Source organism: Solanum lycopersicum, chromosome 9, assembly GCF_036512215.1.
Source record: "Solanum lycopersicum chromosome 9, SLM_r2.1".
NCBI classification, from domain to species: Eukaryota; Viridiplantae; Streptophyta; class Magnoliopsida; order Solanales; family Solanaceae; genus Solanum; species Solanum lycopersicum.
This window is the reverse complement of record NC_090808.1, coordinates 2,558,543-2,584,480: the sequence shown is the minus strand read 5'-3', so window position 1 is coordinate 2,584,480 and position 25,938 is coordinate 2,558,543. Positions and strand designations below refer to the sequence as shown.

General features: G+C 31.8%; 2 protein-coding genes and 1 non-coding gene across 3 annotated transcripts; 1 reads left to right on the top strand and 2 right to left on the bottom strand.

Moving 5' to 3' along the window:
* Window positions 1-750: 750 nt before the first annotated feature.
* On the top strand, window positions 751-8,329 carry LOC101252322 (uncharacterized). The gene is made up of 12 exons (XM_010327651.4): window positions 751-992; window positions 1,087-1,214; window positions 1,316-1,378; window positions 2,548-2,669; window positions 2,887-3,002; window positions 3,091-3,895; window positions 4,344-5,075; window positions 5,226-5,447; window positions 5,578-5,673; window positions 5,770-5,964; window positions 6,098-6,211; window positions 7,823-8,329. The coding sequence occupies exons 1-12, from the start codon at window positions 898-900 to the stop codon at window positions 8,081-8,083; spliced, it is 2,949 nt and encodes a 982-aa protein (XP_010325953.1). The 5' UTR covers window positions 751-897; the 3' UTR covers window positions 8,084-8,329.
* Window positions 8,330-8,459: 130 nt separating this feature from the next.
* Window positions 8,460-16,871, bottom strand: LOC101252622 (aspartic proteinase 36). The gene is made up of 10 exons (XM_004246546.5): window positions 16,230-16,871; window positions 15,389-15,518; window positions 15,026-15,276; window positions 13,971-14,198; window positions 13,285-13,447; window positions 12,385-12,458; window positions 12,168-12,264; window positions 11,961-12,024; window positions 9,282-9,353; window positions 8,460-9,148 (listed from the first exon to the last, which is right to left on the bottom strand). Exons 1-10 carry the CDS (start codon window positions 16,478-16,480, stop codon window positions 8,976-8,978), a joined length of 1,503 nt encoding a protein of 500 aa, XP_004246594.1. The 5' UTR covers window positions 16,481-16,871; the 3' UTR covers window positions 8,460-8,975.
* Window positions 16,872-25,478: 8,607 nt separating this feature from the next.
* TRNAL-UAA (transfer RNA leucine (anticodon UAA)) lies at window positions 25,479-25,561 on the bottom strand. Its single transcript has one exon. It is a non-coding gene; the product is annotated as a tRNA-Leu (tRNA).
* Window positions 25,562-25,938: the final 377 nt, after the last annotated feature.

Genomic DNA, 25,938 nt, shown 5'->3' with positions numbered 1-25,938 from the left:
ACCTTCTCAAAATTAAGTTATAAACTCTCTTAGAAGGAATTAATCTATTATAATAATATCTACTCAAAAATCAAAATAAGTATAATAATTTTACAAAATTTATCGAATATCTAACTCAAACATACCATAAATATCATTCTATGTATAGATTAAGTAAGGAGTTTTATTCAATCTTTAATGCATCATTAAGTGTTTAGAGGTCTAGTTCCAACAAGATTCTCACTCTATTAATAAGTGATTATTTGTGAATTTGAGTATTCACTATTATTCATTAGGTATTTCTTCACCTCATTCTTTTTTATTTGTCATCTACTAAATATCACAACTATTTACACGTATCATAGAAAAATTATCAACTCAAATACAACAATCAAAGTAATTATGAAGGAAAAGTATCAAAATAATAACAATAATATAATGTTGTCAATTATTGTACATAAATATGAGTTATAAGATATTTGGTATTATCTGAAGGTAAAGAAATCATCAACTCAAATATAACAATTAAAATAAATTATCAAAATAATAACAATAAAATAATGTTACAGTCAAAATATTATATGAAAATAAATTATTGAAATAATAACAATAATATAATGTTACAATCAAAATATTATAAATTTAAAATGGTAAAAGGCAAAAACAAATATTACAAGAGTAAAGTTATTTATCTCTATCCCATATTAGTCGATCACTTTGAAGAATAATTTTATCACAAATATAATATTTAATATTTATGTGAGGTAAAATAAAATAAAAATTAAAAAAAAAAGGAAAAAAGGGAGTAGTGATTACTGAAGGCCGGCTAAACCCATTGAGAACTCTCATTCGGCCCCCAAAAGAGCTGGAAACAATACAACTATCTTCTCTCAGATCTAAATTTAATCGCCATTAGCTATGGCGATTAGAGCTTTTCTTCTCTGTATAATATTGTTTTCATCGTCTTACACGTCTTTCGCTCTCTATGAAGATCAAGTTGGACTCATGGACTGGTAATTTTTTTTGTAATTTTTTATGATTATACTTTGTAAAAGATGTTGAATTACATGCTTAGATAAGTGTTTGAGTGATTTGTGATTTGTGTAGGCATCAACAGTATATTGGAAAAGTGAAGAAGGCAGTGTTTCAAACACAGAAAGCTGGTAGGAAGCGTGTTGTGGTATCTACTGAAGAGAATGCAATCGCTGCTCTCGATCTTCGTCACGGCGAGATTTGTGAGTTATTATCGGATTGTGGTTTGTTGAAATTAAGTGATTTTGTTATGTTTTATCCTTCGATGCGAATTTGTTGAATTGGATTTGTGTTTTTTTTGCAGTTTGGAGGCAGATTTTGGGAGTCAATGATGTCATTGATGAAATCGATATCGCCTTGGGGAAATGTACTGTTACTTTTTTCTGTTTATCTTATTAGTTTTAGCTAGTGGAAAATTGAATTGAATTTTGAGTGAATAGATTTACTTGCTATGTTTGTTTCATGCTACTTGTTTTACTTGCCAAGCCTAGGTTGCTAGTATCTTTTCGTTTGGCTGCATACTCAAGTGTGTGCTCTAGACACAATTTTAAAGACTTACAAGTATATGCTCCTTTTATATGGTAATCTAAGTGGTCTTATTTAGGACTATGCAAAAAGTAAACAACTTGAAATAGTTGAATATGATGTCTCTGAATCATTGATGAGGGACAATGTCGAAGACCTTTTATGTGGATAGAGTTAGAAGGAAAATTAGGTCTATAATCATTCACGTTAGTTGGATTCTCTCTCTATATCTGTTATTAGACAGTAGTAAGCAGCTTTAATCTGTTAGTGTCCCTGCTGTGGAGAAAGAAAGACATCTATCTACCACTGACTAATTCTCTTTTATTAGAGAACTCACCGGAATAGTTTTCTATTCAAATACCATTATCATTAAAGAAGCCTATGGGAGTTGGCGTTCATGGAGAGTTGGGAAACCAATCAAAAAAACATGGTGTATGGTGCCTGCTGCTATCTTTTGGTGCATCTGGAATGAAAGTAATTGAGATGTTTTTATGGGATTTCAATTCCTACCACATTCTTAAATCCAACTGTTTGGTCTTATTATATAGCTGGTTCAACCAGGCCCTATGTCTGCTCTTTAGTTATTTAGTAAATTCTTGTACATGAGCAGACCCCTTCTTTTGCTGTTATTTTTTGCCTTGCATCTTTTTGATGCCTTCTTATGAAATCTCCTTACTCAATAAAAAAGAAAAGGTTTTCTGTTCAATGTTTAAGAATCAGAGTCTTGACATCATGGACTCTCGGGAAAAAATGAAATAATTGTCCTTTTCACCATCAGTAATTTATTTACTGTTACTTTTGATGGTTCAGTAAGTTTAATCTGTTCATCTATCCTAAAACTTTGATTCAGTTTATTCTTATGAAAATTTTCCTAGCTTGTTGCACCTTAATCTTTGGAGGGAAGGGCATGCATCCTAATTCGTTGGTGGAGCGGAACTCTATAAGTTGTAATGCTATAATATTATTTGGTACTGAATGCTTATAGCTACTGGACTTTTTATTTCTTTTCAGACCTTGTCACCCTATCATCGGGAGGAAGTGTCCTAAGAGCTTGGAACCTACCTGATGGCCAGATGGTGTGGGAGTCATTCCTTCTTGGATCAAAGCCCTCTAGATCATTGTTGTTTACTCCAGTAAGTGCAAAGCTTTCTGATTTACTATTTATTCCTATTACAAATTTGTGAAATGTGTACTACACCAAAAACCTACCCTTTGTATGTTTCAACTTAGAGATGATTTTAAGTTAAGTAATTTCCTAACATACTTGTAGAAAATGTCATTTGTCATGTCAATGAAGAAACTGAGAAGTCAGTGAGACTGATATACAAATTTGTTATTTTCTCTTTCCAGACAAACTTCGGAGCTGACAAGGACAATGTTATTCTGGCCTATGGCAATGGTTGCCTGCATGCTGTTTCAAGCATTGATGGTGACATCCTCTGGAAGAAAGAGTTAGCAGAGAACAGGTTAGGGAACCTTATAAAACTATTTTACCGTGCTTTTGACCTAAATTTCTGAAAAGGTCCATTTAATCTGTAGTTTCTCAAATTGCAGCATTGACGTTCAACATTTGGTTCATCCTGAAGAAAGTGACACAATATATGCTTTAGGAATTGGTGAGGCATCCCAGTTTGAAGCATATGTAATCAATGTTCGAAATGGGGAGCTGCTGAAGCACAGTAGCAAGGGGTTTGCTGGTGGATTTTCTGGTGATTTGTCATTGCCTACAAGTGACAAAGTAGTCGTGCTTGATTCATCAAAGTCAAGTTTAGTCTCTATAAGCTTTGTTGGTGGAGAAATTAAATTTCAAGAGTTCCAGATTTCTGATCTTCAGGGTTACTCAGGAGAAGCAGTATTATTACCTTCCAAACTTGCAGGAATGGTTGCCATTAAAATTGACCGATCTTTGTTGTTTGTTAAATTGAAAGATGAAGGCACACTGGAGGTAGTTGACACAGTCCCTCATGTTGAAGCTGTAAGTGATTCTTTGTCTTTTGCTGAAGGCCAGACCGCTTTTGCGCTGATTCAGCAAGATGGTGCTAAAATTCAACTTACTATCAAGTCTAGTAATGATTGGAAGAGCCATTTTCTCAAGGAAAGTATTGAATTTGACCAACAAAGGGGACTTGTGCACAAGGTCTTCATCAACAACTATGTCCGAACAGACCGAACTTATGGATTTAGGGCATTGATTGTCATGGAAGACCATTCCCTATTGTTGTTACAACAAGGTGCCGTTGTCTGGAATAGAGAAGATGCTCTTGCATCTATTATAGATGTAACAACCTCAGAGTTGCCTGTACAAAAGGATGGTGTCTCTGTTGCAAAAGTGGAGCACAACCTCTTTGAGTGGCTTAAGGTATGAAGCATGGAAGTGTTTAAATTTGATATATCACAGAACAATCATGATTTGCCCTAATTTATAATCTAGCTTATAATTTATGCAGATCTCTTTATTACTGTTCTAGGAAAACATATAATGATTTTTTGTGTATTTACTTTTCTTTTCTGCTTTTATTATGGACCTAATATGAAACTCTGTTAAGTGGCAGTTCATGAAAGTCTATGTAATCAGTTTTCTGTGTACTTGAGGTCATAAAATCTGGTATAAGAATTTTAGTGTATCATCCTTGGTGTTTGCTTACAATAGGCATAGCTGGGTAGTAAACATTGAAGTGCGAACTTGTGCTCTATCAAAAAAAAGTGTGAACTTGTGTTGTTCGATTTGATAATTACTTTGGTAGTGTTATCTTTCTATTTTGTTTTAGTACCTGATTCATTTTACTTCTATATTATGTCGTTGGAAGGGGCATTTGCTGAAACTAAAAGCGACTTTAATGCTTGCAACTCCTGATGATGTAGCAGCAGTTCAGAGAATAAGGTTACAAAGTGCTGAGAAAAGTAAGATGACGCGAGACCACAATGGATTTAGGAAGCTACTCATTGTACTTACACGAGCAGGGAAACTTTTTGCACTTCACACAGGTGATGGCCGAATTGTTTGGTCTCGACTACTGAATGCTTTCCATAAATCAGGAACTTGTGAAAGTCCAAGGGGGATCAAGTTACATCAGTGGCAGGTGCCGCATCATCATGCATTAGATGAGAACCCATCAGTCCTTGTAGTTGGAACATGTGGACATAATTCAGATGCGTCTGGTATTCTCTCCTTTGTTGATGCATACAAAGGAGAGGAGCTTAATTACTTAGCTCCTGTTCATTCCATTACGCAAATTATTCCTCTGCCATTTACTGATTCAACTGAGCAGCGTCTACATCTAATAATAGATTCTGAGGGGTACGGCCACCTGTACCCTAGAACTCCTGAGGCAGTTGACATTTTTCAAAAGGAGTTGGGAAACATATATTGGTATTCAGTTGATATAAACAATAATCTCTTAAAGGGGCATGTGGTGAAGAAAAATTGCAAAGAGGAGATATCTGATGACTACTGTTTTGAGTCCAGTGACCTTTGGTCTGTTATAATCCCCTCAGATTCAGAAAAGATCATTGCAACTTCAACCAGAAAATTTAGTGAGGTAATCCTTTGCTCTTCTTTAAAAGATCATTGTAACTTGAGCAAAGAAAAATTAAGAGAGCTGTCTTGGTAAAAGTTACCACAGATTGTGCTGCTGAACCTTGAGATTGTAGTTTTATATTCTTATTTTTTCTGCTTCTCGTTTTTTCAGGTTGTTCACACGCAAGCTAAAGTTAACGCTGACCAGAATGTGTTGTATAAATATATATCTAAGAATTTGTTGTTTCTGGCCACTGTTACTCCTAAAGCAATGGGTGACATTGGATCAGTGATCCCTGATGATTCCTGGCTTTTTGTTTATCTTGTTGACACAATAACTGGCCGAGTGCTGCTCCGTATGTCTCATCATGGCTGCCAGGGACCTGTACATGCAGTAAGTTTTCCTTGACTCAGACCCTGTACTGCTAAAATAATTTTTGCTTGTAAAGATAATAGTCTTTTATCTCGATGTTCTTTTCTACTATTAAGTTACCAAGTATTGTTACACGCCTCTCTATGTGAAGGTATTTAGTGAAAATTGGGTCGTCTATCACTACTTCAACCTGCGTGCACACAGATATGAGATGTCTGTTGTTGAGATCTACGACCAGTCTCGCGCGGTACATTTTTTCACCAATTGTTATCTTTCAGTTTGTTCTCTATAGACCTTATTTTTCATTCTGTAACCCTTGTTTACCATACTTAAATATTTGTAGGACAACAAAGATGTCCTGAAGCTTGTTCTTGGAAAGCATAATCTTAGTGCGCCTGTCTCTTCCTACTCGCGTCCTGAAATCATGACCAAGTCTCAATCTTACTTCTTCACACACAGTGTGAAAGCAGTAGCAGTTACCTCAACAGCAAAAGGCATCACTTCCAAACAACTGCTTATTGGCACAATTGGTGATCAGGTCAGATTTGCCTATCTCTTGTCCAAACACTAATAGCTTTACTTTCATGCTATTCTCTTGGTTAATGGAGTTGTCATTTGTTATTTTGCTTGTATCTTAGACATATCATGCTCCATATGTTGGTATAATGCAGGTTTTGGCACTTGACAAGCGTTTTCTTGATCCTCGTCGATCACTGAACCCTACTCAAGCTGAAAAGGAGGAAGGGATTATGCCTCTTACTGATACATTGCCAATCATGCCACAGGTGAGAGCTTTTTAATCTTGCTGCAAAGGAAAAACACATTACATTTTGTTGAATAAAGAAATAGTCCTTTACATCAAGGGAGAGTTTTGATGGAAGGAACGGCACGGTAACGAAATAATTCCTTTATGTGCATTTATATGCATAGAGAAATTGATTGAAATGATAAATTTGGCCAATTTGTATTTCTTGATCTATGTATGCATTTGTTTGATTGGAGTAAAAACAGGAGGGGCAGGAGGAGGGGTAAAAATGGTGAGTATGGACCATTTCAGTGTAGGTAAGAGAGTAAATGATTGAGTACCTTTTTTTTTTCTCGTTAAATAGTTGGGTACTCTTTTATGTCAGATTTTTCAATAACTGAATGGGAAGGGAGTGTATTATATTTGATTCAGTAGTTCAATTTCAACTTTACCAAAATACTGCAAAGAAAATCATCAATAATTCACCAAGGGGAAGTAAATCATTTCCTCTCTCCTCCCATTTTGAAACCAAAGATTAAGCGATTATGTTTTCCATTGGCTAATTAATAATGTTTATTAGTGGCAGTTCTACTCAGAAACGTAGAGTTCTGTAACCAAATTTGTTAGCATATTTCCTTTATAGAGCCTTTTGGCTATAATCTCATAACGGGGCCAGTCTAGAGGCCTTAGTGATCATAATAATCCTAGTTAGTGGTGTTTCTAAGATAAGAGCATTTGATATTAAATCTACTTCTAGAACTTATGAGCTTGTCTTTTTTGAAGCATTTAATATTAAATCTACTTCTAGAACATATGAGCTAGTTTTTTTGAAGCTTTTGATGGTAAAGCTAGTTCTAGACTAGGAATACTAATGTGTAGTACCATATTGCATCAAGAACGTGTAGGAAACTACTCCAGGTTGGTTTCTCTATTGAGAGAAATAATCACATCAATTGAAGGAACCTGGCATCTTTTTCACTCTAGACCATGAAACTTGTTTTGGTCTTGGTGATGCTTTCACTCTTTTAAATTTTAAGACTTCGTTAAACTTTTACGCCTTTAATGGCATTTTTTTTTGGCTAGGATTGAGAGTAGATTGAGTCTCGTGTTTGTCAGTTGGCACATAGGTGATCTTATATGCTGATATATGAAAGGACTTTGATCAAACAGAGATTTGTATTCTCACGTTTTTGTTCTTTGTGTAGCTCTCATTACCATTTTGAATTTTTATATAGGGTTACATACTCACATGTATACGAGTTGAAATTAGTTAAACTAAGTTTTGATGGGATATCTTAAATGCTAGTATAAGTTCCTCTGATCAAACAGACTCATTTGCATGTGTTTCTAAAGAACTTGTGTTATTCTTCTCATTTCTCTGGATTTATTTCATGGTAATGTTTTTTACATGCATCTTACAATATTTTATATAGGAATAAGAAATGAGAAAATACATCTCCCTCTCTTGTATCATATGTTGGTCTGGAAAACAGAGTTGTCCTTCGAGATAGTTGAATTGAATGCTTGCAGAATTCAGACCTGCTAACTCTTAAGAACAAAAGGCATATCATAAATCGTTATCTGAGTCTTGTATTCTATATGGTAGAACTATTAACAGTTGGTTCTTCATACTGACTTGATGGTTCTGCAGGCTTTCGTCACACACGCCCTTAAAGTGGAAGGCCTTAGAAGCATAATAGCTATACCAGCAAAGCTAGAGTCAACCACCCTCGTCTTTGCCCACGGAGTTGATCTCTTTTTCACACGGCTTGCTCCTTCAAAGACATACGACTCTCTCACCGATGATTTCAATTATGCTTTGCTTCTCCTTACCATAGTTGCCCTAGTTATATCAATTTTCGTGACGTGGATTTGGTCCGAGAGGAAAGATTTACAGGAGAAGTGGAGGTGAGCCTTTCAATCAACAAAGTGGAGGCGAGTCCAAAGCCATTACACTTCAGTCGTTGTACTGTTTTAGTACTCAAAACCTTCTTTTTTTTTGGCACTTTAACTTAATCTTCTTAGATTAGGGAGTTAGGCTAAGTTGTATTTTTAGTAACATTGTAAAATTGGCCCTCGTTTAGTTTTTTCTACAGGGAAGAAAATTTGTGACATTGATATTTGATTTTGGTGGCAAGAGATAAAAAATTTCACATAAGTAGCTTGACAACAGTACCAATTTATGAACTTCCCAATATGCTACATCATGTTCTGCTCATTAAATTGTGTGTTTTCTTTTCATTAATGCACTAGTTGTAGTAAGCATTTCACCACTAGGCAGATTAGTATAGTACTCAACAATTTCCATTATACAAAAACATTCTAAAATGTGTTACACTGCCAATAAGACAAATAAGAACTGAAAATTTTTAACAAGCAGCAATGCTTACAACAGCAAATTGCTTTTACAATTGATGCAATGTGCATACAGAGAAACCAATTTTTGACAAGAAGAAAAAAATAATACTTCTACAACAGCTTGACCAATATGAAGCAAAAAACACAAATTGCTCTCGTCTCGCGTCTAGTCATGCATCTTCACTTTGCCATCCTTCACTAAGAGGTTATTTACATGGCGAGTCAACATAGACATCTAAATCGAGGTCTGAATGAACGTAGAGACCTCTTCTACTATACATGTGCAAGTCAGGACAGAGACAACATCTAAAGGACAAATCTTTTGAGGTCAGAATGAAGGTAGAGTCTAAGCTCGGTGGGGAACTTAGAAATGACACAATTACGAGCCAACTACAGTAATATTAGTTGGCGAAGCTTATAAATTACCAAAGGAAGTCAAAACTGAATTAAGTTAAAAATGGGGAACCAATCACAAGGACCAATAGTAGCAGAAGAGCACTAGCTCTCGTGTGCTGCAGACTGAACATCGCACAGCCTGATGCACCGTTCACACTCAACTGTCCAGCGTTGATAAATTCACCCTTGCCAGAAGTTATGGACACATTCACAGATGAGGAACCTATGATAAACATTAAAAATAGAGAACAAATTCAAAGGGAAGAACCGAGGAAGCAGGCCATGGCGCACAAAGTAAAAAAAAACAAACACAAAATATAAATAATAAACATCAGATATGAGAAGAGGGTACTTACAATCATAATCTGTCCATCCAATCCTTTGCCGAGCCAAGTCATACACAATGATTTTGTCTTTCAGAACAAGATCTGAAAAACACGAGAAAATACAGTGAGTGCAACCTAGATTTCTCGTTTACCTATGGATACGGAATCTTGGAGAAATGAAGAAGCAGGGCAATGCAATAAGTCAACTGACAAGGAATAAAAGGTTCAAATGCCAAAGAATAGATGGAAAATTTTTGAGCATTTATACTTTTAGATCGTATAAAAAAGTTGACTCATGGAAACAGTTCACCTTGGGCTAGTGGTGTTAAAAGGTCAAATCTCCTAACTTAAGCTAACACGGGAATTTATACCGATAAACCAGAAGATCAACTGAATAGCCAAAAGTAGAAGAATGTCTACGAGGGAAGAGAAGGAAAGCTCAAAGGCATATGCATGACAAAGAAAATTTGCACTGGGGACGCATATAAATAGATCAATTACACTCTGTTCCAAACCAGTTAGTCAATTATGTCTCCGTTCCAAGCTAGTTAAGGTCTAATATATAAATCATCTGTGACCATGCCGCTCTGTTTGACCTATTTCATTCCAATAGTAGATACTCTCCCTATTTCAACTTATGTGTCTTACTTTCTTTTAGCCTGTTTAAAAAAGAATGTCACTTCTACATTTAGTAACACATTAATTCCAACATCCTACTTGGCGTTTTTAAGACCACCGGATTTAGAGGACATTTTAGCACGTTTAACACATTTCAAGTTTAAGAAAAATTAGGAGTACTCTACGTCAAACTTATACCAACACTAACAAAAGTATCTCTAATGAAATTATAAAGACTCCTGACAAACACTGGACTCGGTACTGCAAAATCGAGCCTTTACTCGGCTAATCTGTATGATTGCAGGACCATCCAATATCCATTTCTACGATACTCAATTAGTGGACATATATTGTTTACTCTTTACATGTCCACTCATTATATATTATTATTATTCGTCCCAAAACTGTCATACTAACTTATTTTCAATTTGCTGGGAATCATTCTATCCTTAACCATCAATGAACAATCGTACAACAATCTTTCATCTCAACCAACATGTTTTAGTTTTTTGTGTCCTTTCCTGATTTACCTCCAAATTTTGCTATTCTACTCGAAGATTTGAGGGCAGATAACTTGATTGTCTGCATTAAGCACCATGATTCTATCTACTATCGCTTCATATTTAATACTTATTAGGCAGGGATGCGGAGTGAACTTGCATTTTCTAGATAGTGTCTTGCATGTACTTATTCTAAAAACTTGCTATATAAAGTGCTTCACCATGGAGCTTCTGATTAATTTTGCTAATTAACGCTGTCATCTGCAGTTAGCATGCATCATGAAACCTCACCATTTATGCTACCAGATAACTAAGTAAAGACTCACACATTCAACGCGGACATAATCACACAACCCCCCCACCCACCCCCACACACACACTCCCACCTGCAACCTAAACAAAAAAAGAAGATCTATACATAGTTCACTTAACGTTGGCATAACATTGTGCTCGGTTTAGACTTTATACATACACACAAACAAAAAATAGACAGTGTTTTCATACCTTTCACTTAACATTTTCTCATAAATTATGTTACTGTAGATGTCTTGCATATATGTGTGTGAGCGTGCATGAGTACAGTGCACCCTGTCCAATAAATGTGTTCTAAACATAAAATCTTGAGGTCATGAATGAGAATGTCCTTTAGAAATAGGCCCATTTGATGCAACTCCAACCTTAGTTTAGGAGTGCAGTCATGTATCCGGTTGAACACACCTTTCAATGAATTCCACATTTGATGTCTTCAACATCAAAGTAGCAATCACGACCTTTGCAAGATTTAGAACTGTCCCACACCCACCTTTCAGTCTAATAAGCTATAATAGATATCTTTGTAACGCTGCGAGATGTTTAGAACACTAGGGATCAACAAAAACAATGTAGCATTCTAAGAGGCGGAGGTAGAGTAGAAAGAAATGGTTTGGCAGAACATAGAAGCTTTGGTCCTAATCATATATTTGTCTTAAAATTCATTTATTACGTACAAATATTGAATTTAGAACGCAGTGACTCAAAAGAACTAGAATCCAGAACCCATAAAAACTTCAAATCCTGGATCCACCTTTGAGCGTTTTAACCAATAGCAAATGAACCCAAAGCAAGTAAATTTGACATAAAAAACGGAAGACTAGGCAAAACTGGATAAATTAATTTCGCATCATACTTTGGAACATATCTAACCCAATCACTGGTACAAAAGGAACCTATCTTCTGATTAAAGAACTGATGCTAAAAAAGAAAAAGACAAAGGAACTGATTTCTAGCTTCAAACTTTCAAATTGCAAAATTATGTCCTAATATCTAAAAGAAAATGGATGGCCATGTTTTATCAACATCGATACTGCATGAATGATGATTTTATCCAAGCATACAATTACCAAGGTACACGATTCTGTTTAAGCAGATAATCACCAAGTTATATATTAGTTTGTTGAGTGATGGAATGCTTAAGCACCCACAAAGACACTAACGCACGGAATGATGCAGCATATATGAGAAGCAACCATAATCCTAGCAGATATGTTGATAAATTAATCAGGAAACCAGCTCGGGGTTTAGGCATAGATGTTATAGTAAATAAGGAACCAACCTCCTAAAATTGTTACACCTTGATCTTGTCTTTCAAAGCCAATGCACCACATAGCAGCACCTTCCTGTTAGAAACATACAATTGAGTCACTGTTTAGATTTGTAACTCATTATAAAGACAACAGGACAGCATTATAGCATTGTTGATATAGTCTCAGATGGAATTTCAAGAAGACATTCAAACACAAATACAGATAGCGGTACTCACAACAAAGCCCATATGCACAAGGTAGTCTGCTGGTCTTAAAGCCATTGATGCGCCGCCATCGAAGTTCAAAGAAACTGGGGGAAATATCTCAGCTATGCTATTTCAGAAAGAAAAAGGTTGTCATATTCGAGTCACCAAAGCAGTTGGGTAAAGGTATTTTTGTTGTTAAGAGATCAAGCCTTAAAGTAAATATCTATTCAACTATGGAAGAATGAACCTTGAGGACACTAAAAAGCACGGTTTTGTTCGTGAGACGATTGGCCTTGCTGATTTTGAAACAGCAGCAGCTATCTGCAAATAAATGATAAAAACAATTTTCAGGATAAATGCTAAAGTAGCTTATTAACCTTCTTAGTAAAGGCGCATTCCCCGGTGTTGACTTAAGTAGGGTTCTGAACTATTTTGATCAGGATAAACGAAAATACAAAGTTTAATCTATTCTTCCATAGTCCAGGAAAAGAAAACATTATATTATTATGTGGATACTTGAGCCTAAATCCATATCACATTTTACACAAGTGGAGTTTGAGTAGACTTATGCAGGGATAGGCTACATATATTAGACCTTTGTGGTCCGGCCCTTCCCCGGACCCTGTGCATAGCAGGAGCTAAGTGCACCAGACAGCCCTTTTTGGAGTTGGAGTAGACTTTAATTGAAGGTCATCTAGTCAAAATGTTATTTTTATCCCCAGAAGTAAAAGGTAACAAACACTGTATGGTTGCAGTTTCATCCTTTCACATAGCGTAACATACACAACTTATAAAAGATATACACAATCCACAATAAAACGGACAACACAGTTTATATCTATTTTACTGTCCTTTTGAATTGGAACAAGAGTTATATTAGAGTTCAGGATATGAACCGTTTAATAACAATGGTGTGAATGTTGGTTTCATTTTTGTTCTCTAGTTGAAGAGATTAGAAGTGAATACATTATAATGTACACTATGGACCTGCACAACTTTATCCTCTAAAAAATATGCGGTCAGATTTTTGTTGACAAGTATGTGGTCAGATTATCCCAATTAAGAGATGTGGATATAATTTTGGTGTAGATAATAGAGCGCAGTTGGACATTCAAGTTGAGATGGAGGGAATAATTGCAGAACTTACAGCACTGACAAAGGGATCATAAGCTTCTGCAGCAATATAAGACAAAGTTGTACCAGAATCCACAATAGTTCCTCGATTGCCAGATGTCGCAAACACTGATGGATCAACAGGCACCAACTGTCCATTAACAGCTATGCTCTGCAGATACACATTGTAATGCGCCCTGCAAGAGTAGAGAGCGGATAAATAAAGCTAGCCAAAGACCATTTTCTTCCCTGGTGCCCATTCCATCCCGTTGCTTTTAGTTTTTTTTAGTTTTTTTTCCATTCTTATAGTTGAAAAACGAATAAAGTAGAAAAACATGAAAAATAAACAGAATCATCTGGTCCGTCCTTCTCAATTACATAGTCCTAGTTTAACCTGACATGCCTATTTTAAGTAAACGGTTGAAAGTGAGTGTTGTTTAATATTAATCAGGAAACATGCGTGTCCATATATCAATTATTTTATTTGTGGAGAATAAGAGAAAATATTCATAAGAAAAACAATGATATTTGGATAAAGTATCATAAAACTCGGGATGCCGAAAGCATGAAACGGTTTAGGTATTATTTCACATGCTCAAGATGACAAGAACAAAACTGCTAGATCATGTAGCATAAGGCACACTAAAGATGAAACTATTAAAATCTCTATATTCGTCATAAGCAAGAATAGAAACTTCATTGTACTGTAACAATACGTACTGTGACGGAACAAGGGGACTATATACGATTCTCGGATCCAAAATCTCACCAAGGACTAGTATACCTCCACCATTTCCCTCTCCTTTCAAGCAATGTGAAAATACTTTAGGAGTAATCCCACGAGAAGACAATTGAGATATAACTGATAGTCCCTGTTGACCAAACCCAAAAATCCCATCAATTGCTCTGTCCGTCTTGGTCAAGTCACCAGACTGAGAGGTGCTGCACCTGTTTTGATTCAGATACAAGTATAAGCTTTGGGTAAAAGGAATATGCATTCAGCTAAAGCCACATCTAGAAGAGAGAGATAAAAAAGCAAAAGAGTAGAAGCTAAGGCCATGAAAGAATAATGATAATCTAAAGGATACAAGCACGTCAAAAGCATTACATCAGGGGTGTGTTCGGTACAAAAGGAAAATGTTCTCCATGCAAAATGTTGAGGAAAATAAGTGGATTTCTTCCTTATTTTTGTTGTATTCAGTACGTAAGCAAAAAATGTAATCCTAAAAGCATTTGTATACAATTTAGATAAATATTATGATATAAATATTACGAGAAGTGGAGGTGGAGTGCAGCGGGTGGGGCTAGGGTGGGTGGAAGTGAAGATGAGGTGTGTTGGTGAAATGTGGTGAAACCTAGTTATAAAATTTGATCAGTTATGAGATAGAGACAATCCTTCTTTTGCATCTCAATGATCAAACAAAACTGAGCTCATCAGATAAAGAAAAATAATTAAATAAATAAAAAAAAATGAAGATTTTTTTAATAAATGCAAACTCAATTAAGTTATACAGGAGAAGTCTTTCGATACTTGATTTTACATGCAACACATGGTATATTTAACGATAGATTTGCCCATCACATGTCTAAGTTCGTTTACTTCTAACTTATACATAGCTTATTCTTCTAATTTTTACCTATCTAGTACTCCAGGATCTTTTCTTCGTCAGTAATTGATATTATTGATTGATACTCTAAAAACAAAAATAGATATTGATGATTTGGTCCACACAAGTAGACGTGCTTAGAGTCTTATCTATGAAATAGCTACCCACCCAAAAACAATTGGTGCTGAGGAGTTGGCAATCAACGAGGTTCCCAGGACTGTATCGAAATATAATAAATCGGCTACGTAATGACCAGTTGTGCCACTCCCATCTCCATACTGAAAGGTGTAACCACACTGATTGGTTTCTGTAGAGCACTCAGCAGAGGTAGTTTGAACTATAGAGGCGCACACTTGGTCCGCACAAGAAATAGGAGAGGCAGTTGATGAGACTGTAGCATCATAGAAGTTGAGCTCAACCTGCGTGCACATAACACTGTCAAAAGTTTGTAACAAAAGGTAACTCTTTTACCACAGTACCACACTTTTTTATAAGAAAGTAAAGATTCATAACAAGGGGAGGATGAGTTACCCCAAGTCCACTTGTTCGAGGACAATCGTCACAGGAACTGCAGGTGACCCACAGGATATCACTGCCGGTATCAATCTGCACGTTATATTCTCTTGGCGGAGTTCCCAGTCTCACTTTTGTAAAATAAAGGCTACAAACACAACAAAAGTATAAAACGAGAGAAAGAGAGATGCTGGTCAACAAAATTGATAGTGTAGAACAACATATACATCTACATAGTATAGTCAGCCCTCAAAATCAACAACATTGCCCATCATCCTTAAATAACAGATAGGAAAATGCCAAAACCAAAGGGATATAGCTAAAATGTTTGTATTTTTAGGCTTTTAGCAGCACAACTTATCAATCTTACATCAAAATAGGAAACAACACAATTTGAAACAAACAGAACTATCAGTGCTACATCCGCATCAACACCAACATCCAATTGACAACCACCTAGAAAAGAAAAACAGCACGAGACAATTCGTTGCACTACGGGTACTTCAATACACTGAAAAATCAATATCTTATTTTTACCATAACCATGATGTTCTGACCAGCTTTTCCACACCTCTACTACCTCCCACCAGCGCAAGTAACGGGTAACTCTATGATAAACAGGAAGAATTCACCTACTAGTACTTTATATTGAATCTCAATATATTCTCAAACCAAAGAATAGACAATTTAACTCACACTTCATTGACACCAAATTCACAAAACAAATAACACAAAACACACTATAGGCCATAGCCTCCACACATTTCAAGTTTAAACTTCATAAAGAACCAAACTTTTTCATCAAAACATTCCAACCAACCAAAACTCTCAAAATCAAGAAACATGGTGAAACAATTACCCGACAAGATAAGGGTCAGAAGAACCAACAACAGGAAAATCAACAATACCACCACCAAAACTCTGCAACATTCGAGCATGTCTAGCTTTATCCCTAGCTCTAAGCTCCTCCAGCTCCACTTTCCCATTCACCGGAAAAATCCTCTCCAAACTAAGCACCCCCGCCGGCAATTTCTCAGCTCCGGCAACCACCACGGAGGCGGCGGCAGCAGCCACCACCAAAACAACAGTCAACAACTTCATGCCACACATCCCATAAAAAAAAAAAGGTTCTTGGAAAAAGCTAAAATATGTATGAAATTCTACAAATTATACAAATATAAGTACAACCCACTTCAAGAAACACTAAAAAGATTGGATTTTTAACTTCAAAATGGATGAACAAGAACAAAAACAGTAATCTTTATTTGGGATTTGTGCTTCCAAGAAAGAGAAAAGAGAGCTGTCTTGTTTGTAATTTTTTTTTAAATATATATATATATTTTTTGTTTATGTAAGTACTCAAAAAAAAAATGCAAATTTTACATGAATAATGAACACTTATATACTGTTACTATTAGTGTATAAATACAGAGTGAGTAATCAAATAGTCACTGTCAAAAATCGGGCTTGTGTGCATGCTTGATTAAAGAGTTGTTACAAGGGCATATTGGAAATTTTATTTTTCATAGTTCATATTCACGTAAATTTCACTTCAATTATGTCTCCTTTTCTATTGAGCATCTGAACACATACTATCGTACGTACTCATATTAAATATTTTAGATTTAAATTTAGATTTCGAAAAAAAAAACACTCATTAGTCATGTTATACATAACAACCTTTAGAATAAGCAGATTTTATAGTTTATAGAGGATTGATTAATCACATTATTTTTAAATATATATATATATATAAATGGTTAACTTATTTACGGGATTATTATTTTTTGAAAATATACACAAGTAAAAATAAGTCATGAAGTGAAGCAATATGTCAATATAGACGGCGATTGAGTCAGAATTTGTTCATGGAAGATTCAAAATATGAATAAGTAAACACACACAAAAAACTTTAAAGAAAAATAATATTTACCACATATACATAAAAATAAATAATTCCAATTTAATAAATATAGAATAACTTTTCACGAAAAATATTTTAATGAACCCTTCGATTTTATCTGGCTCTCCGTTTGGTAATGTGGATAGAGGTCATGAGTGGGATCAATGTCAAAAGATGAGTGCGTATTTCATACGCTATTTTTTTTTGGCGTGTGATAACCTTATGAAATTACGTAGGAAAAAGTTGAGAAACTATAATTTTTGAATTTATATTTTACAAGTAAATTGAATTTTCTTCCCCCTTTTTTGATGAAAATATAATTGATTTATGAAATACTATTTGATACGTAGCATAAAGTTTATTATGTTTTTTATTGATAAGGCTATCCACACGATTTTGTGATAGAGGCGTGAGTATTTTTTAACAATTATTAATATGATGTTTCAGATCGAGTTTCTTTTAATATAAAGTTATCTATATTTTCCTTCAAATGTGAAACTTTTTGGGGTGAATTAAAATTTAATCGAATTTCAATGCAGATATCAAACATTGAATTTTTTTTAAAAAAACTCATATTCATGCTTTGAAAGTGAATTTTTTTTTTAATACGGAGAGTTTTCTCGAATCGTATGCACTATAAAATTCAAATTAATCAAGAATTGAAATTATTTGAATTTAATTTTTTGCGAGTAGATGCAAATTTTCTTTTCCTTTTTTTGCTTCCTTTTGCTTTTATGAATCATTGATTTGAAGAATATTGTTTGATAGTATAATAGTAAGGATAAAGTTAATTATGATAAAGATTTAATATGAAGAAAAAAAATCTATCTTTTAATTAATTTCATGTTTGACCATCAAAAATATTTTAATTGGGGATATATTTTTTATTTTTAACTAATATTATGTAAGTTAACACAAATTCAAATTAGTTAAATAAGTAAATTAACAATCTAATTTCGTGTTCTAGATTTAAAAATGAAATAGCATAAAAACATTTATATAAGTCACAAAAAAATTTTTTAAAAAATGTTGAAAATCATATTATTTGTATTTTAACAAATAAAAAATTAAGTGGGCAGACAACAATTGGCACTAGGACATGTACCAAACAGTAAAAGGGGTAAATTTGGCCCTACATCTTAATTTTGTCATTAGAGTTTTGAAATAACAACAAAATTATTTTTATGTAATTTATAAATTATCGAGTCGTAAAAAAAGTTATTAATGTTTCTGTTAAAATAGATTGTCTATATTACACTTTAAAAGATTAACACAATTTAATAATAAATCATAAAACAATCAAAAAAATTGATATTTTCGAACGTTGTTTCTAATTCGTTAAAAGGCACGAATACAAAGAGAAGATATGAACGAACGAGAGTAATTATAATTAGGTAAAGACGAAAAACCGCCAAGTTACTCGGGATATATACAAATTTTATATTCGAAGCAAACGCCCTCTAAATTGACCACCGTACCTGTTAATTATTTTCCAAACTTACGTAAATTGGTAATACTTTAGGCACCATATTACCTTAAAATTATTTTATTTGTTAGATCACAATCACATTTTTTTAATAACTGCTTATAAAATACAAATTTAAAATTATTATGTGAAAAATATAAAAATAACAATAGGCAGGAGGCACAATGTTGACAGTTGACTCATTTATTAGAAGGCAAAGACCAACATTCAGAATAAAAATATTTTATGCAAGATCTACAAATATTTTTTTATATTCTTTCAAAATTGCATATATATATATATATATATATATATATATCACTTACAAATTAGAAATTTAAGATTAATTTAATAACTTTTTTCAAATTTATATTATTCATTTTAGTTATTCCGTAAGAGAGTATTCTATTTTAGTTATTTTTAAGACCATTAATTCTCTCGAATGAATTTCATTTTTTCACTTTCGAGTGCTATATTTGGACAATTCTTTTTCCTTTAAAATGTGTATCTTTATGACTATATTTTTCAAAAGACTAATGCGTTGGAAAAGTAACATTTGAAAGTGTTGTTAACATAACATTTAGGTTTCGATAAACAAAACTTGCACTACTATATTTTTTCAATTAAGCATATAACGAAACATTGATAATGTGTATTAAAAAAAATCTATTTATAAATATGCACGAATATTTTAACCACGAACTCAATAACTAAAATGAAATATAACAATTTATATTTCATAAATTTTAAATTTTGATTCTGTTCTCTCGAATTGCAAAATTCTTTTTCTTTCTTTATTTTTAAAAAATATAGTGACCATATGTTTTGTTAAATATATAAACAATCCAACTAATTATTTGGAAGGGATATTTTATATGAAAAAGAAAACATTTATACATTCACCATTCTTCAATGTAATCTACGTGGCTTCAAAATTAAATACCACCTATTTTTCAAAATATTTTCCATAATTTGAGTACAAGTTTTGACAAACATAATCAAGTGAACAAAATTTTGAGTTATCATAAGATTACTTGTCCCATAATTTAATACATCCAATTTAGACTTAATTTCCCAACTTATTCAAATTAAATACTATCATCACATGTTAATTAGCACTACGCTTCTAGATTTGAATCGTAATAATAAAGTTTTGTAATAAAGTTTTGATTTATGAATATCTTATTTATTTGATCGTTTGGATTAATGCTTACGAATATATTTATTGATGTTAGCTTGACTATTTTTTTCTTGTATATAGGGAAGTTAAATGCTCAAGGTATACCAACAAATTATTTAAACAATGGGTAAATAGTGAGGGTAGCCTATTTCTATTATTGAAACTACATTTGACCTCGTTAAAATAGTTATTTGTAATAAAAATTTACTCCGAATAGCTTATTATATACATACTCTTTTTGTTCTAGGTTAAACTGGTTAACAAATATATTCCTTCTTCTTAATTCACAAATTCACTCGACGAATTTATTTTGAAAATCTATTTTTTATAACAAGTTAAATGAGATTTAAATGTCAAACATCAATAACATATATATCAAATATATCAATATATAGTAATTAGTAGCCATGAAATTTCCAAGCAAACGTTATCATTATAACAAGTTTGATTGTATATTTATATGAACAATATTGGATTTTTTTTTTCAAAATGTCTTTTTAATTCAGTCGCTCACTTGATTTTGAACTGTTAAATATAAAGACTCCTTGTTAATTCTTCGTCCTAGTCAAGACATAAAAAAGGTCAATAGAGGTTTTTCTTTATTATCCTTGCGTCTTCTCATTTCTACAGCAGAGAAGTCTAAATACGATAAACAAACAAATTACATTTCTGGTGGAGTAGTAAGTACCTTAACTTATCGTATCGAGAGAAAAAAAAGAGAAAATTAACTTTTCGTATTGGAAAAAAAACATATAGTTTTTGCTGGCTATGGGGTTCGAACCCATGCGCACTTATGCGCACTAAGAATTTATATACTAATTAAATTATTACTTTACTTTTACTTTTAAACAAACATTAAAAACAGATTACAATTTCATTTTTATATGTTGGTAGAAAGCATTTTATGGTGGGAAAAATTACATAAGTAAAGGTCTTTTATTTAATAATTATCACTTTTAAGTATACTTTTAATTTATTATCATTTTTAGCAATACTTACTTAAAACAATTTTATACATATTTAATACATTTATAATATAACACTAATTCATAATGCAAGCTTTTGCTTAAAAAATTTCATAAAACTTACATATGCCATACAGGTGAATTTTAAAATAAGGCGTAACATTTTTGCAAGTTTTCGCATTGTGATCTTGTTGTCCACAGCTTATGTTGAGTGTATCTCTTTTAAAACATAATTATTTATTTTAAATATACTTTTTAATTCGTAAACTACATAAAATTTGTATCAATAATTAAATCTTGAATTAAAAATATAATACACTCATATTAAAGTTGAATTAGAAGTGAATTAAACATGAATGCAAAATGTAGCAAACAAAAGAGCACTATGCAATTCGTAAATTGGATAAAACTTGTATTAATAATGAATTAAACAAGTAATTCAATCATAACAAGTCAACCAATAAACTGCAAAATGAATTAACTTGTATAAAAAGTGCATTACACAAATATTAAAGTTGAATTAGAAGAGGAAATTATGCATGGATAAAAAAATATAACTAATAAAACACCTAATAATGATCTATAGAATGAATTAAGCTTATATCAATAATGAATTAAACGAGTAATCTAATAGTAACATATAATAAACTACAAATGAATTAAATTTGCGTTAAAAGTGTATTACACAATATTAAAATTGAATTAAAAGAGAAAATTAACAATGAAAAACTAACTAACGAAAGACGAGACAATAATTTATAGACTGAATTAAACTTGTGTTATTTATGAATAAGTTATGTATTATAAGTGTCTGATAAATTACTTTGGTTTGTATCTCTAAGAACATGAGTGATCTTTGCAATATATATTGTGCATATGTTATAAATGTATTACAAGTTTTTACTTAAATTATTTTGGTTGATATCACTATAAGGAGTGAATTTTATAATATGTATTATAAATTTATTATTTATGATTTTAATACAACTATAAAACATATCTAATACAACTTTGATACAATTATAAAACATATCTAATACAACTTTAATAAAATTGAGATATAATTTCATAAACTTCACTTTGTTCAAATTATAAGCTAATATTTCTCCTAAGATCAAGTATAAATTTAAACAAACCCTCTTAAATTGACATATAAACTCCAAACGACATTATCAATTATTTGTAAAAACTACTTATAAAAATTTAATCATCAAATTCATAAAATTCAGATAATGAATTTAAAATTTGAAGCTTTATAATGATCATCAATGGAGAACTCTTGCGTCAGTAATTTTAAAGATTTGAAATTTCTGCTTAAAAACGTGATTTTTGTACAAATTTCTGATCTTTCTATTCCTCTTTTCATCTTATTTTTGAATAAAACTAGTGTCACATGGACAAAACTTGATTTGAGGATTATTTAGATGATAAGTTCAAAGAAGAAGAAAAAAAGACAGATGGAAGATGAATAAAGTTAGAAAAAATGATGAAAAAATAGAAGAGTAAAAAAAGAGAAAGAAATAAGAAGCAGAAGAATAAAAAGGAAGAAAGAGACGAAGAAGCAAAAGAGGGAAAAAAAGAAGAAATATTTGTCTTCCTCTTTTTTTGAAGCGATTTATTGATGATTTTCAAGAAGATACTATAATTTGGGACACGAAGAATTTAAAATTTTTCATAAATAGATGCACTGTCTATGTACTAAATATGTTCTTCAATTAAGCAAGATCTACTTGTTGGTAGTGTATTTTATTTTTGTCCCTTTTTATGGCGAAAAAGAAAAAGCAAAAAATAAGAAATATACGCACGAAAAAATAACAATATTTATAACATGCAAGATTATATTGGTAATAAAAGTTTATTTCTTCAATTTATTTTACTCTATTTAATAGAAGATTATACCGTTTAGTGTGTTTTATATTACTTTAGGAGGATCCAACACGAGTCCGAAAAAGTATTTATTGGAGCGAGAACTTGAGCAAATGGGTCAATTATTGGTTTTTGGTTTGTGAATACGCTAAATTGATAATCAAACAAATAAGATATTTATTATTTATTTTTTTGTTATCTTTAACGATTCAATTTTTTGTTTAACTGATAAGTAAATGTTCATATAATGACATGCACTGTATTCACAAAAATAGAAATAATATCGAGAACACTTTTATTTAAGACATAATTGTTTAAGTTCCTTCAAAAAGCTCCTGCAATAAATTGAGAAAACAATATTTATTCTTTGTTTTTGTCATAATCAAATTTAAAATTATAATAATAAAAGATAATATTAATTTATGCCGAGAGGAAAAAATATCGCTATAAAAAGAGAATGATTCTAGTTTCTGTTAAAATCATGCACACTTATATCTTACGTCTTCCACTTGCATTTCAACAAATCAACTTAAATCTTTAAATATTATAAATTTTTTAAATATTTTTCAAATTTCATATATACAATGTTTTTCCAAAGGTTATTTATTTATCGATGTAAAATATTATTTGTGAGATGAAATCTACTAATTAATATATTAGTTATTTTTAAAAACTCATTAAAAACCGTCACAATTTCAATTTATAAGCAATGTCATTAAAGAGCATTTGATCATGATAAATTATAGTAAATTAAAGTTACAACGCATGAATACGTGTGTACGGAGATTCAAGATATTTATTAGTCTTTCCAATAATTAAACAGTCACAATTTCAATTCATAAGCAATGTCATTAAAAGAGCATTTTATCATGATAAGTGGCTCAATGCCTTGGGCCTCAAAATTAGAGGGCCTAATTTTTTAGTAATAATAAAAGGAAATTAATAACCTAAATTAAATAGAATAGCTACGGTTTGATTTAATTGTGCTCCATAGCAAATATTATCTAAAATTTGCCAGCGTCTCTCTCCCAGGAATCTCGCTCGCCACTCTCCATTCTCGCTCGCCTCTCTCGCTTTATACACAGAAGTGTATAATTCTGTTTCTGTTTTGTATAAAGCGAGAGAAAATTGTATATACACATGCAAAAATGTATATCTTCGTGTTATACACTTAATTATACAATTTACAAACATTTTACTTCAAAAATTGCAGAGAAAAAGGCCAACGAATTATACAATTACAGTGAAATACAATTTTCTCTAGCTTTATACAACAGAAGTGTATATATTGTGTTTCTGTTTTTGTATAAAGCGAGAAAAACATATATCTTTTTGCTATAAACTTATAATTATGCAATATACATACATTTTAATTCGATTCAACTATATGCAAAGCAAATTATACAATTGCAGCGAAATAAGCCAGCGAATTATACAATTTAGGCCAGCGAATTATACAATTTAGGCCAGCGAATTATACACTTGTATATGTATAGCGAATTATACAGTTTTTATGTTTGCTATGGAGCACAATTATGCAAAGTTTGTTATATTATACAAATATGAATTTTTTGTTTGCTATATGTGAAAGTTGCCCATAATAAAATTATCTTAAGCTTTTTCAACAATAAAAAAAATGGTAAAGAATATTTTATTTTGTTTCGAAATATTAAAGAATGTTTTTTTTTTATGTATCAATTTTTAAATTTAACTTTCACATGATTTTTTTAAGATACAAGATTAAAAATATTTTGGTATATATAAATATGAAAAGTCACTTATCTTTTCTATTGTGTACGTGGACGAAAAGAAGTTGAAATACGAGCATTAGAGAAAAAATTTATCTTCTTCTTTTTTCAAGCGATTCATCGATGATTTTCAAAAAAATATCATAATTCGAGACACGAGAAATTTAAATTTATTTGTAAGTAGTTGTACTTTTTGTGAATTTGAATATGTTATTCAATTCAGCAAGATTCAATTTTATCCTTGGGATATTTAATATTTGACATATTTAATATTTAAACAATGGGTAAATAGTGAGATAGCATATTTCTATTATTGGGACTACAGTCGACCTCGTTAAAATAGTTATTTGTAATAAAAATTATTTCGTTATAGCTTATTATATCCATACTCTTTTTGTTCTAGGTTAAACTAGTTAACAAATATATTCCTTTTTCTTGATTCACAAATTCACTCGACCACTTTATTTTGGAAATCTATTTTTTAAAACAAGTTAAATGAGATTTAAATGTCAAACATCAACAACGTATATATCAATATATAGTAATTAGTAGCCATGACATTTCCAAGCAAACGTTATCATTATAACAAGTTTGATTGTATATTTATATGAACAAAATTGATTTTTTTTTTCTTTAGATTGTCTTTTTAATTTAGTCGCTCACTTGATTTTGAACTGTTAAATATAAAGATTCCTTGTTAGTTCTTCGTCCTAGTCAAGACATAAAAGAGGTCCATAGAGGTTTTTCTTTATTATCTTTGTGTCTTCTCATTTCTATAGCAGAGAAGTCTAAATATGACAAACAAACAAATTACGATTCTGGTGGAATAGTAAGTACATAAATGTAGCCACTGGAACCATTCTAAAAAGGGAGAAATTAGCACTACTTGATAAATAGGTTCTTTTAGACTTAACTTATCGTATCAAAAAAAAAAGAAGAGATAATTAACTTTTCGTATCGGAAAAAAAAACATATAATTTTTGCTGGCTATGGGGTTCGAACCCATGCGCACTTATGTGCAGAAGATCTTAAGTCTTCCCCCTTAACCTCTCGGGCAAACCAGCTCAATGTTTAATTTAACCATAAACAACTTATCTATTTATTTTATTTATTTATATTTGGTGCTAAGAATTAATATACTAATGAAATTATTACTTTACTTTTACTTCTAAATAAACATTAAAAAAAATTACAATTTCATTTTTATATGTTGTTAGAAAGCATTTTTATTGTGCTAGATAATTGTAACATCTTATACAATGTGAAATAATTATTTTGTGTTGCTGAGATGTGCGTAGAAGAAAGGATGAAAAAAATTCATTTTTATATTTTGTTAGACAGCATTTTACGTATATCTAAAAAATAATAATTAAAAAACTTAATTAATTTGGAAACTTAATAAGTAGGATTAAAATTTTAACAACTCATTATATATACTCGC